The 16,962-nt window shown below is 59.3% G+C and overlaps 1 protein-coding gene across 1 annotated transcript in view; it reads right to left on the bottom strand.

Moving 5' to 3' along the window:
* CACNA1B (calcium voltage-gated channel subunit alpha1 B) overlaps positions 1 to 13,028 on the bottom strand; it is a 188,089-nt gene extending 175,061 nt beyond the window's left edge. The window contains exons 1-3 of the mRNA XM_042963523.1: positions 12,653 to 13,028; positions 11,618 to 11,739; positions 7,896 to 8,035 (exon numbers count right to left, since the gene is read on the bottom strand). Coding sequence (XP_042819457.1) covers positions 7,896 to 8,035; positions 11,618 to 11,739; positions 12,653 to 13,028 — 638 coding nt within the window. The remainder of the gene's footprint in view (positions 1 to 7,895; positions 8,036 to 11,617; positions 11,740 to 12,652) is intronic.
* Positions 13,029 to 16,962: the final 3,934 nt, after the last annotated feature.

Raw genomic sequence — 16,962 nt, 5'->3', positions numbered from 1 at the left:
AACACATGAAGACATTAGCAGCCATTCTCACCTCAGTATGAATGTGCGGCTCTGAGCCCACCAGTGTGAGAGAGAGGGTGGCAGGGCAGCTGCCTGGGGCTGGGCAGGGACAGAGATTCCAGGCTGGCAGCTCCACCCATGCAGGGCAGGTGCGTGCACTATGCACACGCACAGTCTCGCGCCCTCACAGCGCACCAGCCACAGGAGAGGGGAGCAGTTGCCCTCAGCTGCCCCCATGGAGACACGGCAGGCCTGGGACCCTGTGGGTCTGGGGGAGCACAGTACTGACTGAGGCCTGAGCCTGGAGACGCGGTCACAGACCAGCCTAGGTAGGCCGGTCCCAAGAGCAGAAGCTGGATGGAAACGTGGATTTTTACATAAAAGCTCCTTAAGTGTTGGCAACTAACTTCCAGCCCATTTCAGAATTCTGGTCATGCCTCTTCAGCCCACCAGCCCCACATCCAAGATGGGGAGCAGCCTTTGATTCTCACAGCCCAGTCCCCCACCCACCCTTGGCCACTCAGTGCACCCAGGCAGACCACAGGGCCCAGGAATGGACACATCCCAGCCCCCACATGGCTGTGTCCCCTCCCTTCCCAGGGGGACTCCCACTAGCCAAAACTGAATTCACTTCATCCCATCCCCCTCCCACTAGCCAAAACTGAATTCACGTCTCCAGGCTGTACCACCTACCTCCCCACCATCCCTCCCTGAAGAATTTCGTGAGCCTTGGCTGGCAGGTCCCCCGAGTCAGGCTTCCAAGGCTTCAAGGCCCACTCAGAATGAAACCTGAAGGAGTCACTGGCCAACCTCCCCAGTCTCTCCTGCTCAGAGGCCGGCTGCCCAGAAAGTGCTTGGCCATATCTGGGCCTGGGGCTGCTTCTCTGCTCTGGGCTCCATGGCAGCAAGTTTGCAGAGACTGGGCCAGCGTTCCCTCGGGGCTGCTGCGCTAGGTGGCATGGGAAAGGCACCCCCAAGTCGTGCAGAGCTCCTCAAGCATCTGCACAGTGACTTGAGGTTCCACCCCACACGAGAATGCCTAGCTTGAGACAACCTTCAGGACACCCTAGCGCCAGAGCCTGAATCCCAGGGTCAGCTGCCCACAGCACAGCTCAGCTCCAGGAGGCTGGGAAGTCCGGATGCCCTGCCCTACCCAGGATCACCAGGCCCCTGGGGCTGGAGACGAGAGGGCTCTTCCTCAGCCCTCGGACACAAGGCGGAAGGGTTGGGGGGTCTGCGGGCCATGCCGAGGAGGGGCCTGTCTCTTTATGCTCTCCGAGCTCCAGCCCAGGAGAGTATAAAGAACCCTAAAACAGAGGAAGAAGGGGGAGGGGGAATAGGATAGAGGAGACACCAAGAGACAGCAAGCAGAGTAAGTGAGCTGGTCCTCTATAAATACCCAGCCCGGGGGCGTGTGCTATGAGGGAGGCCGGGATTCCACCCTACCCACCTCCCTCAAGTTATATAATCCACCACGGGGCTCTAGGCCTGTACCCGGGGCCCGGCAGACCCAGGAGGAGGCCACTAGCAGGAGGGAGGCACCTGGGGGCTGGGCACAGGGCACCCCCACCCCATCCGCCCCCAGCCCACTCTGGGAGTGGACTTCTCAATGACACCACAGCACCAGCAGGGCCTGCAGACCCCTGGCCAGACCTGTTCCGAGTCATCAGTCATGCCCCATGGATGCTACCTGGAAGGACTGAAACTTCATACCCCAAATAATGGCCCTGAGAACCTCCCTCTGCTGCTCCCGGGGCTACTTGTTAGAACTCAGCCCCCCACCCCTTGGTCCCAGCTAAATGCTGAGGAGGCCATGTCCAGCCTCAAGTCAGGACCAGGACAGAAAGTCCAGCAAACCCCTGACCTGACCAGACCCGGCACCAACCCAGCAAACCTCTGACCTGACCAGCCATACAGACACCCCTCCCGCCCAGCAGACCCCCAACCTGACCTGGCATAGAGACCCCCACCCCCACCCGGCAAGCCCTTAATCTGACCAGGCAAACAGACCCCCGGCAGCAAACCCCTGATCTGACCAATAGAGACCCCATCGGTGGCATTGCGGTCGTAGACAGGATGGAGGGAGACCCTATATGGAGCCTATGGCACCTATACGGTGGCCGAACACGACTGTTCCAGTGCCCACAGCTCAGACGCACACCGGGTGCAGCCCACGTCCAAATCCAGTGTTGCCAGGCACTCAGACACGGTGGCTTTTGCCATCTCAAACTTAGACACAGGGTCACCTCATATTCGGGTATGAAATCACTTGTCAGCCACAGTGAGGCCCAGCCCCTTGGTCTCCACACTTGGACACACGGTCACTGCTCACCTCGGCCCATACCTACTGGACCCGCCTCGTCCAGGGCAGACGTCCTCTGGGCTTGGCCTCCCCAGAGCACTCTCCTGCACCATCACCCCCTCTCTCAGCCGGGCCTCCACGGCGCCAGGAGGCCGGCCTGTCTATGCCCCAGCTGGACAGGAAGCAGCAGGCCTCCTAGTGGTCAAGGGCTGAGCCAGGACCAGACTTCCTCCCAGAGCAACGCAGCCCGCTTGCCCTCTCTGCTTCCCACAGGGGGCCCAGTCTGGGGAGAGAGGCCCCTGAGCTCTAATTACATGTCCTGAAAAGAAATCCCAGTTTAATCTGAAGTAAAATGAGAAGCTGTGGTTGGAAACGTCCCCTGGAGGAGGACACGTGTCTCTGCTCGTGTCCCCCAGGACCAGGAAGGAAAGCACCGGGCTGAGGCCATGACAGGAGCAGGGACTCTCAGGGTTGGGGGACGCTGGGCTCTGCCAGCAGGAAGACATGCCCGGGGTCTGAGGGGACCCTGCTCGGGCCCCTGCCCTGACTGCCAGCTGGAATCAATCCCTCAGGGACCAAAGGGTGGGGCAGGGACTTCCAAGAGGGATTGTGAGGGTGGAGGCAGGGACACGGGGACAGCATCAGGAGGTCAGACACGTGGGGTCAGCTACAGGTGAGCTGGGGCGCGGCTGCCCCACTAAGGAGGTGCCAGACGGTTTCCTGTGGGCAATCTACCAGACCAGTGTTCCTTCCAGCTGCACCCCAGGCCAAGGCCCCATCATATCCACCTGGGTTACCGTCCCCTTGGTCAGCCCTGCACCGGGTCCCAGCTCTTGCACTCACAGCCCTCCAGCAGCCCCCACAGCCTGCCACATCTTCACCCTCTGCTCCCCTCCCAGGCTCACCGAGACCCACCTCCCCCCCTGCCTGCTCCCCTGCTTGCGGTGCTTCCCAGGGCCCTTCCTGACCCCCACGAAAGGACAAACGTCACCCTCAACCCACCCTGGCCGTCCGCTCCTTGCTGCGCCTCACTACCCTGCATGGCACGTGTTGTTTGTTCACTATCGCCCCCAGCAGATGGCAGCCTCCAGGCTCACCACCGTGGCCTCAGCAACTAGAGCATTTGACAAATACCTTCCAAGTGAATGAGGGCATGGACGGCCAGACAGTCACTGAGTAAAGGAGGGAAGGTGAACAGAGAGGGAGGCGAAGGAAGAGGTGAGAGACTGGATGTGGCAGAGGAACCCTTCCTTCCCTCCTTCCTTCCTCCCTCCCTTCCTCCTCCCTCCCTTTCCTTCCTTCCTTCCTTCCTTCCTTCCTTCCTTCCTTCCTTCCTTCCTTTCTTCCTTCCTTCCTTCCTTCCCTCCTTCCTTCCTCCCTTCCCTCCTTCCTTCCTCCCTTCCCTCCCTTCCTCTCCTTCCTCCCTCCCTTTCCTTCCTTTCTTCTTTCCTTCTCTTCCTCCCTCCCTCCCTTCCTCTCCTTCCTCCCTCCCTCCCTCCCTCCCTTTCTCCCTTCCTTCCTCCCTCCCTCCCTTCCTTCCTTCCCTCCTTCCTTCCTTCCTCCCTTCCTTCCTTCCCTCCCCCTTTCCCTCCTCTTCCTTCCCTTCCTTCCTTCCTTCCTTCCTTCCTTCCTTCCTTCCTCCTTCCCTCCCTTCCTCCCTCCCTCCCTCCCTCCCCTCCTCCCTCCCATCCTTCCTCCCTCCCTTTCTTCCTTCCATTCATTCTCTCTCCTGACTCCCCATCTCTCTGCCCCCACCTCCCTTGCCCTCCCCATCTCATCCCCTGCCCTTGTGCATCAGCCTCTAACCCTTTCCACACCACACCTCAGCTCATGTGCTTGCTTCCTAGTTCACTGGAAACACAACAGTCTGAGGGTTTCTCCACCGCCCTGCTTCCTCACCTGCCAGCCCAAGTGCACTCTCAGCCCCTCCCCCACTTCCCGCTGAGATCAACAGACAGGGACTCCCAGCATTCTGGATTCCACTTTCCCTCATCCATCCAGAACATCTCTCCAGGACACGCTGCCTACATCATCTGCTCATCCTTGCCTCCTGGACTACCACACAGGCTGTAGTCTCTATCCTGCCCCTTCACCTCCCTCCTGCCACTGCCCCACTTCTCTGCCTTGCTTTGCTGCAAAATTCTGAAAAGAAGAGCTGCCCACAGGTGCTCACCATGAACCCCTCCTCCATTCCCTCCTCTTGCTTCTATTTAGGAAGAGCTCTTCCTTCCTGAAACACCATCCACTTTCCTCTTTGGGTTCTCCACCCACCTCACTGGCCAGTCCCAATCTACGAACTCCGGTCCCTGGGCTCAGTCACGGGCAGCTTCCCCAGGGATCCTAACTATTCTTGGACTCTGAAGACCATCGATACACCTGTGTCCTGCACTGACACCCCCAGCCACCGCCTCCCCAAATATGTAGATGGCTCACCCCTCATGCCCTTCCAAACTCACCGTCCCACTGAGGGCCTCTCTACGCATCCTACATGGAGCAGGAGCCTCCCAGCCCACACTCCGCACTCCTAACTCCCTTCCGGTGCGGGAAATTGAAGCATGGCCTTTCCATTTACGGAGTGACCTTCATGGCATACCTCCCCCCAGGCACTGTGATGTAGCCATGAAGAACACAGGTCAAGACCTGCCCTTGCCAAGCATATATCGAGGGGCAGGAGTGGCGGGGGGCACACTAAACATCACACATAATGAAGTGTGAATGTTCTAGGAAATCTATGTACACCAAGAAGAAACAGAGGAGGGCTGGGGATACGGTGTCCCCCAGCATGTTGGCCACAGGGCAGGGGATCAGCAGTCTTGTTCACTCCTGTGTCCTCAGCACCTGGCAGAGGCTCAGCAAATTTTCAATAAATGAGCAATTAACCAATGATGATTAGCAGAGAAAGTGTCAGAAGATGGCAGCTCAAGTGGCAGAGGCACGGACGAGGGGCATACGGGGGGCCTGTGGGCAGGACAGCCCCTCAGCACATCCCCGTGGAGCTAGGACTAGGTGCTATGCTCCCTAATGCCAGGGGTAGACCTAGGCTTGGGGATAAGGGGCTTCCCTGAGGCATGGGTGGGGACCCCATTCCACTCAAGTCTCCTCCCATGACCTGCACACCAGCCTCAGAAGCAGAAGGGACCCCAGCAGGCCTCTAGGGACAAGTCGGGCTTCACCAAGCAACGCGGCCTCCCCAGCCAGAGCCCTTCCCCTCCCCACCAGGGGCCTCCAGCCCTCTGAGCCCCAATTAAGTAAACCCTAATTAAAAACAACAAAGTAATGAGAAGTAATGCCCCTCCCATGGCTATCCACAGGGACCTCAGCTCAGGAGGGGCTGGGTTAGAGCACCTCCCTGGCTTCCCCACTGGTTAGCACTCACACCGAAATGACCTGGGACCTCCTTCTACCACATACCCACATGCACACACACCCAGGCTCACAAGCCCCCGTGAGCCACAAGCAGGAGCACCTGAGCGGGTTCCCTGCATGACTCTGGGCCCACACGTGAGCCCCTAGGGGACACAGGTCACCGTCCCCACCTGAGACACCTCTGGCAATGATGTGCAGAGAGAGGGAGCCTGGAAACTACTAGTGCCAACTCCTGGCCCTCCTCCTACAGACGCAGAGAGCAGAGACTCTGAGACCCAGAACAAGGCCAAAAACAGAAAGAGAATAAGGAAGGAGAGAGAAAAAGCGAAAAGACACAGAGAAACAAAGGCATCAAGAGTGAAAGAAATAGTGACAGAGAAGACAAAGAAGTCAGAGAAGGCCAGAAATGCAGAGACGAGGACCACGAAAGTAAGGGAAGGAAGAGAGACAGAGACACAGAGAAACCAGGGTTGGGGGGTGGGGTGTGAGACGGGGGAGAGAAGTACACGGGAAAGATGAGAGAGTGAAAGAGAGAGAGAGAGAGATGAAGAAACAGAAACAGAAAGAAGAGATGGACAAAGTAGGGGTCTCTAAGGCCAGGGCCAGGGGCCAGAATTAAGGTCTCAGGACCCTTGGGACCCTCTCACTGGGGCTCTCAGGAAGGTGAGTCCACCCTCCTCTGTCTTGTGACCTCCCCTTGAGAAGTCTCTCCCAGCCCTCACTGAGCGAATGGCTCCCTGGACCTGGAACCAGGACGAGCTTATCAGAAGACCGCGGGTCCTGCCAAGGAGTAGATGGGGGTTCCTCTGCCTCCCTGCCTTGTTCCTAGAAACCCAGACACTCAGCACCATGGACAGCAGACTGGGAGGCAGGGTCCTGCCACCCAGTGGGCTCCCAGCAGGCCGAGCACAGAGCACTGCCACTTCAGTAACCCATTAATTCAGCAGACACTCTCTGACCTCTCCTGGGGGCCCGCCCCAAGCTAGGCTCTGGGGACACCCTGAAAAATAAGACACCGTTCTTGTCTTCAGGGGCTCACGTCTAGAGGGAGGGAGCGATGTAAACAGCCAGTGATGCTCCCGGACACCCTGCCCAGTGCCCGGTGGACCACGGGGAGCGCCCCGCCCTCTGAGGGTCACGCTCACCACCAGCACCCCCACCAGCATCATCAGTGGGACCGGGAGTCTTGCTTGGTCGCCCAGAGGCTATTTAGCCAAGTTCATGTCTTCTCACACACAGGGAGCCCGTGGAGGCTTGAGCCCCAGATCTGGGCCTTCTGTGGTCACCTCCTCCCTCCTCTGCCTTCAGCCTAAACCACCTCTGCACAGGTGGTCACCTGTACCAAGGCAGGTTAGGGGTCGCTGGGCAGGGTGGAGGCCTTGGCCACAATCACCCTTCCTTGGGAAGGAGTGTTCTGGGCAACAGTGGGACCTCCCTCCTCCTCTCTGATTGGGGCTCTGAGCCTCTCTGGGACCACAAGGCCCCAGGGAAGAAGAGATTGCAGTCCCTGGCCTGGGGCGGGGCCTCTGGGGCCTGGGCTATGCAAACAGGTCCTGTGGAGCAAATTCCCTAAGCACTCACCCACCCCACTCCCAGAGCAGCCTAGCTCCAGCCTTCAGCCCGCTGGCCAGAGAAGCAGGGCAAGGGCCCTACTGTCAGGCAGTCGGAAAGACTGAAAGACCTAGCCTCCAAAGGTGAGGGGCTCAGTGATGACGAGCAGGGTGCTCTGCCTGCACACCCACCCCAGCCCACCCCCAAATCAACTTCGAATCACAAATTGTCAATTACCAGGGTCCATTTGAGGAGGACAGTGGTGGGCAGGACACACTGATTAAGCACCTTCCTGGAGCCAGAAACCGTGGAAACACACAACGTTCACGTGCTCGTCCAAGCACAGCGCCAGAGCTCTGAGAACACACTTCCAGGCAGCTCTTCAGTCAGGAAACTGCCCAGAGCCCTCCCTCTGCCCTGGGAAGCCCCTCCCCCATGGGGACCCAGCCACAGAGCCAGTGGCCCCACGCCTGTGGTCTGTAAGAGCGCTCTACCTGAGGACAGAACGCTGCACGTAGGTCCTTCAGCAAAGACGGCCGCTCACGGGTAACAGCCCCGTCCCACACAATCAGGCATTTCCTCACACGGCCACCAGCACTCACAACAGCTTGGTGTGGACACTGCTGGCTCACCCCTAGCCCCAAGCAAGGGGACACCCCAGGTCCTGGCCACCTACCCTGTGAGAACCACCACAAAGTCCATGACGTTCCAGCCGTTCCGCAAGTAGGAGCCCTTGTGGAAGACGAAGCCCAGAGCTATGATCTTGATCCCCGCCTCAAAGCAGAAGATGCCAATGAAGTAGGGCTCTGTGTCATCCTGCAAAGAGGCAGAGAAAGGGTTGCCACCACCCCCAAGTTGGGCAGGTCGAGGCAGCAGGCAGGGACACTGTCCCAGCTCTGACCCCGCCCCCCCCCCCCCCCCACTCAGCCTCACCACCTACAGACTTCACAGGAAACGTGGCCCTGCTCCCATAGTCAGTGGCACCCCAGCCACAACAGGGCGGTGGGGGGGGGGTGTCCTGGGGTCTCTCACGCCTCGAAGCCCTGCAGCAGGAGAAGCAATGTTGACAGCACTTGTGGGCCTTTTCTGCAATCCATCCCGCACCCCACGCACTAAAGGTATTATCATCCTGACTCTAAAGGAAACGGGCCCAGACATGACAGCTTGCTGGAGACTCACAGCTTGTTGGAAACCAAGCCATATTCAAACCCAGAGGTGATCGGTGTGATCCTGGGCTCCAATCACTGCAGAAGTTGCCTGGATAATGCCCCAATTCCTGGGGTGCAGCCCGGGACCCACTTATTCATTCAACACACATCTTCTGGATAATAATCATAACACACAAATGCAAATCTTGGTGGGGACAAATACAGCCCAGACCCCAGGGAGCCTCTGGAGAGTAAGGCAGACAGCGGGGCAGCGAGGACAGGAATTCCAGGTGGAGGGAACAGTGTGAGCAAAAGAATGTTGTCACCGCATCTTATCACTCAGCCACGAGCATCAACTGGGGCCAGGTCTGTCTGGTGCCGAGCAAGGCGGGAAGCAAGCTGTACAGGGCTCGGGGAGGAGGACGTCACATGGAGACATGCACAGATGGTGTGGTAAGTGACCAGGGGCATCGCTCACTTGGGGACGGTGGCATAGAGAGCCTTGGTGCAGGTGAGCCCCAGGGAACTGGACCACGGGGGTGCACTGGGAAGGTCAGCATGGGAAACGGCCTGAGTGCAGACCAAGGACACCTGTATGCCAGGGCTGCTGTTATAAAAAAGCAGATGAAGGAGTGGTGGGAAGGGCCTGCCCTTAGGGAGCCAGAGGAGGAACTGCCCTACAGAAAGCGGCTCTGCCCTGCCAGAAAGGGGCCAGGGTTGCAGGGCCTGGGGACTGGCCACTTTGGGGCTGCAGGGGAGGAGAGCGCCAGACTGGCTCCCTGTGGCTGCTGTCAGTTCCCACTGAGGGTCAGCAGCCCGTGTCTCCCCCCGCCACACACAGGAAGCCTGGTCCTCAAGAGTCCTCCCCATATGACCGGGAATACCCTCAGCCGGGGCCTCTCCGGCTGTGCCTGGCAGGAGCTACCTTCCCCCGAGGCCCCGTCAGCCCTGTGCCCATCACCACCCAGCTCTCCCATCTTGGTACCCAGATGCTGACTCATGACCGAAATCATCCTCTGAAAGCTTTAGGTCTACTTTAGTCGGAGGGTCCTCTCTCCCCCAAACGAAGGGGCTGTTGACCATCAGCCCCAGGGAAGACACTGGCTCCAACAAACACGTCTTCACAGAGAGCTTCCAGGCAGACGAAAGAGCAGGCCCGAGCTGGGAGATGGGACAGGGCCCACGACAGATCCTTCTCTTCAGGGCGAGCTCGGAAGGGGTGAGGTGGGACTGCAAGCTAGCGGTTCTGGCCAAAGGCCGCTCAGGAGGTTGACGGCTGGCCGAGAAGCAGAACCCCAGAGACAGAGAGCTGTGAAGGCCCCACCCCACTCCAGGCTGGCAGACAGTGAAGAGGCTGACCCTTTGTCACCCAGCCCCCTACAGGTCCACCAGCATCAGCACAAGCCTCCAGGTCTGAACCCTGAAGCCGCCACAGCCCCTCCTCTCCAGGCCCCAATCCGTGTTCCAGCCTTCTGTCTGTCCTGACGGCCCGAAGACCTGTGTCTACACACAAGACTAGGCTCAGCAAGGGCTCCCAAGGCCTCTAGGCACATTCTATTTGTTCTCCCAATAGCCCAACCCCCCTCACCACAAAGCAAATCTTCCCTCATTTGGGAGGTAGGAGCTCAGACTTGCCTGGATGCCCGGCTGGCCCACTCAAGCCTGTCACCCAGCAGGGACAAGCGTGAGACCAACTACTGTGCACTGGTCTCCCTGCCCCCTGCCCCCCACCATCTCCTGGCCTGCCTCCCTCTGGCCCTACCCCTGCCAGACTTCCCTGGAGATATGGCCACGCCCTGTGGCCTGGCAGAGGCTCTCTGCTCTCACTTTCACCCTCTGCTCTAGCCCCCTGAACACACACTCAGCACAAGCACACACAACACCAGCGTGCACAAGGGGGCCACAGGAGGCAAGTGACCCTGTCTGGTTCCTGGTGGGGCAAGACTCCCCCACAGGGACCACACCCACTCTTGCCTGGCGGCATGACTGTGCTGTCCTTCACACCCCTCCTCTCTCACAACCAAAACCCCCCGGCCTTCTGAGCACCTGCAGAAATGACTACTCCAGAAAACCTCCCACCCACTGGCTCTCCACTTCCTTGCCTTCTTTTGGTGCCTTGCAACACTGTGAGCACCCCCAGGTCAGCCTTACTCCGTCTCCCCTTCCCCACCCCTGGGCCTGTGATGGTGGGCAGTGGGGGTTCAGGGCCCACACTAAGCACTGAACAGGCCCTGTATCACCTCCTGTCTATCTCCACTGACGTCATAGAAAGAAGCCACAGAGACGATCAATCACTTGCCAGGCTACAAAGAAAGAGGGATTCTCCTCTTGATGCCCAGTAACCCCAGGAGAGACTGCTGGGGCAGCTCTTCAGCCAGGCCCCAGGTTCCCTCTCCAGACCCCTGTACCTGCTCTTTCCTTCTCTCTGTTCTGAGGCTCAGTCTCTCAGGCCTGGGAGCCCACACCAAGCCCAGGCAAAGGGATCAGGGCAGCAGGAAAGACTAGGGGCTAGGGGACAAGCCACACCTTTGAAATGGGACTCACTGCTCCAAATATCACCCTTCCTCTGCCCCAGCCCCTCCAGAGACCCTGCCCTGGCATCCTGACTCTCATGTGCTCCAACAGGGGACACCACAGGGACCTGTGCGGCTCTTGGCAGGAGTGGGTGAAAACGATTTAGGATGTTTGGGAAGAAAGCCTGGGAAGGAGGGCTTCCCCTGGGTAGGGGTGGCCCCATGGAGAAGGTATTCCAAGCAGAACCAGGAAAGACAACTCTGAGGGAGAGGAGGACAGCCCCTAGACCCAGGACCGTACCACAGGGCCTACCACAGCCTACCCATCGTGAGGGTGCTCATAGAGCCTGACATTCCTGACCCTGGACCACTATGAATGCCACTCCCCTACCCCAGGTTACACTAAGTTTCTTAGATCAAGGCTTAAGGTTGTAGAACTGGACAACCCTTTTAGGGTGTGGGGTGGCTAGTGGCACAGGGCAAAGTAGCTGTTAGCTAACGTGGCCTCTCTCAGGCCTTCCTTCCCACCATGGGCTGAGCCGGATACCCCAGTCCCCCAGACCCTGAGGGAGGTGTTAGCTGCCTGGGTTCTCACCTTTTCCTCCACAAAAAGGAGAGGAGAGCTGCCCAGATGTCCCTGTCCAAGGAAGCTAAGCTCATCCACAGATCCTAAAGGGTCCTGGAATCGGATGAGCCACCGCCACCCGCAGCCCTGCCCTCGGCCCCGCCGCACTCACCAGCCGCTCAGACATGGGTGTCTTGTCCCCGTCAGGCAGGTGCTGCTCCAGTGCCAGCACAATACAGTTGGCGATGATGGTGGCCAGGATCATGTATTCAAATGGAGTGCGTGGGTTAAGGACTGGCCAGGAGGTGCCAAGGGGGAGGGGAGGCGGGGAAGCCGAGGCCCACAGCGCGCAGCAGTGCAGCAACCACAGCGAGGCCACCTCCAGAGGGCCTGAGAATGACCGGTCAGAAGCCCACCCTTCCCTCTCTGCCCTCATCCTCGGCGGGATGGGGGGGTTGGGGATGGGGGTGGGGGGCGGGGGGGCCGCCTGGAGGCGGAGCCTCTGCAGTCTCTCGGCAGCCAGCCCCTCGGCACGTCCAGCCGGCCGTCAGCACCGCGGACAGCGCCCCAGCCCCGCTCCGCCGGGCGTCCTCGACCCGAGGGGAGGGGACTGCGCGCCCCTAGCGCGAGGCTGAGGAAGGATCCTGCGCAGGCGCACACTCTCACCTACAGATACACGTAGCCACATGTGCCTACACAGGCACTCGAACATACATGTACCGAGTCCCGAACGCACGCACGCGCAACACCGGGTTCATGCTATGCTATGCCCGCACACACACGCAAGCACCTGCAGCCAGGCACGCGCCCGGGCTCGCGTCCACACGGGTGCTCACACCTACACAGACACGGATTCGCCCTCGTGTGCCCTCCAGGCTGGCCGCGCGCTCTGCACCCAGACCAAGGGAGCGAAGGGACGAGTCCAGGGACAGGGGGCTCCGCCCAGCGTCCGTCCCGCTCCCGCGGCCGCCACCACCACGACCACACGCGCGCGCGCGCGCGTACATCCTCAAACACACACGCACACGCGGCGCGCGAAGGCCCCCGGAGCCCCGCCCCGCCCCCTCCTCGCCGAGAGACGCGTCCCCATCCGCCTCTCCCCAGGTCGCACCCTCCTCCCGACCCCGGGAAAGATGGCCACTGGGCGCCGCACGCGACCCGCCCCAGCCCCGGCCCCCCCGCCCGGGCCGCCCCCTCCCCGACGCGCCGGAGCGCGGACACCGGACGCCGCGCCCGGCCCCTGTCCCCGCGACCTCGGACGGTCCCCCGGCCCCTGAGCGGCCCGGCCCCCCGGCAGGATATGGCCACTCGGTGATGCGCTTGGCGTATTTGCGGACGACGTTGTCCTCGCTGAAGACGAAGAGCGAGCGGTTGACAGTGAAGCAGTTCTGCTTGACCGGGATGGGGTTGTAGAGCGCCATAGTCCGCGCGCGCTGCGCGATCGACTGCTTGTAGAGGACCCGCTGGCCCGGCTGCAGCCCCCCGGGGCCCGGGCCGCCCGCCCCGCCGGCCCCGCCGCCCCGAGCCCGCTCCCCACCGGCGCCCCCATAGCGGCTGCCCAGCTCGTCCCCGAAGCGGACCATGGCTCCCAGGCGCCGAGCGCATCCCCCGGCCCGGCGGCCCCGGCAGGGAGGGCGCGGGGCGCGCCAGCCAGGCGCTCAGAGCGGAGCAGCCGCGGAGCCGCCGGACCTGCACCGGACCTCGCCCGGCCCAGCCGCCGCCGCCGCCGCCGCCGCCGCCGCCGCCGCCGCCGCCGCCGCACCCGACTCCGCCGCCCGCACCACGCCCTATAAGGGGCCGGTCACGTGGCGGCGCCCGGCCAATCCGCGCTCGCCCCGCCCGCCCGGATGCCGCCCGCCCCGCCCCCAGCTGGCCGCCCCCGCCCTGTCCCCCGCGGCCGGTCGGGGCAGCCAGCCTTCTGGGCTGCGCCTCGGCCCCCGGGTCTCCGGGACGAGCCCAGGGCGGGGGCGGGCGCGGGGATCGTGCGCCGAGTGCGCGTGCCGCCTCGCGCGGGGCCGGGCGCTGGCCAGATGCTGAAGCGAGCAGCTGGGGCCGGGGCCCGGGCGGGGCTGGGCGTCCTCGACGGACGGCCGAGCTGAGCGGCCCCAGCGGCCCCCCCCCCCCCCGCCGCCTTCTCCCCCAGGAGCAGGAGGCGTCAGCAGCCTTGAGGAGCTCCAGCCCAAAGTGCGGAGGGGTCAGGCCCCTGGCTCCCCACGTTTCTTTCCGCACCTCACTCCCCTCGCGGCGGACCACCGGCCTCCTCCAAGAAGATGCTGGCTCCCGGGCCCTCCCCTGCCACCCCTTTCAGAGTCTCTGACATCCTAATAGACATGCTTTCAACTCCCTGGTCTCGGGTTTTCAGGATGCACAACTCCGTCCTGGGGCCCCCGCAGCCCTCAAGCATATCCTAGGCCTTCCTGTCAACACGAATTGAATCAGTTCCGAAATCTCAGTTCAGAGATCCTTTGTTCCACCGTCCACTCAATAAAAACTGAAGAGAGCCTGCTGTGTGCCCTCCACGCATCCATCCATCAGCGGCTCCGAAACACACCTGCTAGACGCCAGGCGCTGGAATCCCAGCTCTGCCTTCCTGGAGCGGACATTCTTACGCAAGGAGTGGCAAACGCTTACTTTGTGCCAGACACTGCTCTACTGCATTCACACACAATTGGTTCATTCGGCTAAGAAGCCTCACTCCTGGTGAGTGACAGAGGATATAAGGCAAATGTTGGACACTGTCCCCTTCACCAGTTCATGCACATGCAGCCCCCCGGGGGCAGTGGATGCCATGAGAACTGAACAAGTAAACAAGATGGCAAGTGACAGTGCAAGAGGCTTTTCTACCATCGAGTCAGGGTTGACCTGTCAGGAAATCATCCTCGCATGGACCTGAATGTCGTAGAGAAGTGAGATGTGCCAAGTGAGGCGAGGACAGAGCACAGAGGCCCAGGGTGGCAATCTTGGAGCTGTGCTGATGGAGATGTGGGCTCCAGCTTCTGTTCCAAGTGTGATGGGACGTCAGAGAAGAGTTCTGAGGAGAGACACCATCGTGACTCCTGTTCTGAACGAATCCCTCCGTCTGTTGAGTACAGAATAGGCTGCAGGGTTTGGGGTGTGCTTTGCCCAGGATGCATTCAGAAGTTAGCAACTCAAGTCCCAGCTGTGGTTTACACAGTACAGTTTTAGCCTCACCGAATAAAAAGGCATAAAGTATCCCATTTCAGGAACACAAACTCTTTCCATCCTTTCCTCCCTCCCATGGTCACAGTGTATGGTTTTTGTCTTCATACTTCTCAAACCTCATGGCCCAAGGTGGCTGCCGTAGCACAAAGCATCCCATCTTTATATCACCATCTCAAATGAAGAAAGAGAAAGGTGTAAAAAGGACATCCATTTTTTAAAAATAAATATATAGGGGGGACTGGGTGACTCAGTCAGTTGAGCGTCCAACTCTTGATTTCGCCTCAGGTCATGATCCCAGGGTCGTGGGATCAAGCCCCATGCCAGGTACTGTGCTGAGTGTGGAGCTTGAGATTCTCTATCCTTCTTCCTCTGTCCCTTTCCCCCACTCACTCTTTCTTTCTCTCTCTCTCTCAAAAACAAAAACATATCCTTTTATAACAAAGGAAAGGTTTCTCAGTTGCTCCCCAACAAATTTCTCTTTAAGTTCTATTGGGCAGGGTTGCCTGGGTGGCTCAGTCAGTTAACCGTCTGACTATTGATTTCAGCACAGTTCATGAGATCAAGCCCTGTGTTGGCTCCGGGCTAACAGAACAGAGCCTGCTTGGGTCTCTCTCTCTCTCTCTCTCTCTCTCTCTCTCTGCCCCTCCCCCACTTGTTTTCGGTCTCTCTCTCTCTCAAAATAAATAAATAAACTTTTTTTAAAAAATTGGGGTGCCTGGGTAGCTCAGTCAGTTAAGCATCCGACTTCGGCTCAGGTCATGATCTCACAGTCTGTGAGTTTGAGCCCCGTGTCAGGCTCTGTGCTGACAGCTCGGAGCCTGGAGTCTGCTTTAGATTCTGTGTCTCCCTCTCTCTCTGCCCCTCCCCTGTTCATGCTCTCTCTCTTTCTCAAAAATAAATACACATTAATTTTTTTTTTTTTTTAAATCAGAGGGGTGCCTGGGTGGCTCAGTCGGTTAAGCATCCAACTCTTGGTTTCGGCTCAGGTCATGATCTCATGGTTCGTGGGCTCGAGCCCCACATCAGGCTCTGCACTGAGCATGGAGACTGCTTGGAATTCTCTCTCTTCTCTCTCTGCCCCTCCCCTTCTCATGCACTCTCTCTGTCTCTCAGAATAAATAAACATTTAAAAAAAATAAACTCTATTGGGCAGATGTGAACCATGTATGAAGAGGGTGGGGAAGTGAACGTGTGGCAAAGAGGACCAGAACTGACATTTCCCACTAAGGTGGGCACATAGTGGCCTGAGACATAAACAAGCTTCACTTAGCTGTGAGGTAGAAGGGAAGATTATCTAGGGAGGTTGCCAATAGTCCCGTCACTGAACGAAACTGGGAGGCCATTAGGGGTTTTTGACCGCAGTCCAGAGGAGAGATGGTGTGGCCTGGATGAGAGGCCTCGTGCACAGCCACTGTGTCGTGCAGCTGACTCAATGGCTGACATGTTGGAGGAAAAGAACGGGGGCTCTTAGTGCCGACCTAAGTGATGTTGACTGGTACTCATTACCAAAACAGGGAGATGGGGAGTGGAGATTAAGAAAGAATTTTGTAATTCACATAAAAGTGGAGATGGTGAGTGGATATTGCAAGGAATGTTCACACGGCAGGTCACAGCTGGAGACACAAATCTGGAAGCCATGTTAATACTTCATGTCTGTCCCTCCTGTTGTCTCTGTCCTGCCCCAGTCGGCTCTGTGCCATGTGCTGGCTGTGTAGACCACACCAGCTCACTCCCTCAACCTCCCACTCTCGGTGGTACTTGGCTGGTGGGGGCGAGGTCAAGGCTTGTATTCCCCCAGCTCCCTCCTGCTGGCTGACCCGGGGTTGGCCATAAGCCTCACCTGCAGGTCCCAGCTCCCGCCATCCCCTTCCGGTGGCCACTGCCCCTCGTTGCTGCAGGCCTGGGAACAATACCGACACCGGTTATTCTCTCCCTCGAGGTTTTGTCAGACCCTGCACAAGTCACAGTAGCCAGTCCTCTAGAGGGGGCCATCCTGCCAGACCACTGCCTGAATCAGAAGTCATCTCTGAGGGAATAAGCGTACGCAGAGGGAAGAGAGCCCTGGGGGAGGGGAGGGAACTCAGAAAGAATCAAGTAGATGAAAAGGAGCCTGAGAAGAAGCAGTCAGAGAATTCAGGGCGGGAAGGTTCGGGAGAGTAGAGTTTCCAGGGCCTTGGGACGAGCATGTGTCAAGAGACGGCTTACAGTCATCTGGCAAATTCTGCTGAGCAATCCAGAGAGGTGAAGGACAAACATCCAATCGTCAGCAAGACAGAGGCACCTGTTACCTTGATAAAAGCAGTTTCCATAGAAGAGTTAGAAACACCTGAGTGG

Source organism: Panthera tigris, chromosome D4, assembly GCF_018350195.1.
Source record: "Panthera tigris isolate Pti1 chromosome D4, P.tigris_Pti1_mat1.1, whole genome shotgun sequence".
Lineage (NCBI taxonomy): Eukaryota > Metazoa > Chordata > Mammalia > Carnivora > Felidae > Panthera > Panthera tigris.
This window is presented reverse-complemented; position numbering and strand designations above follow the sequence as displayed.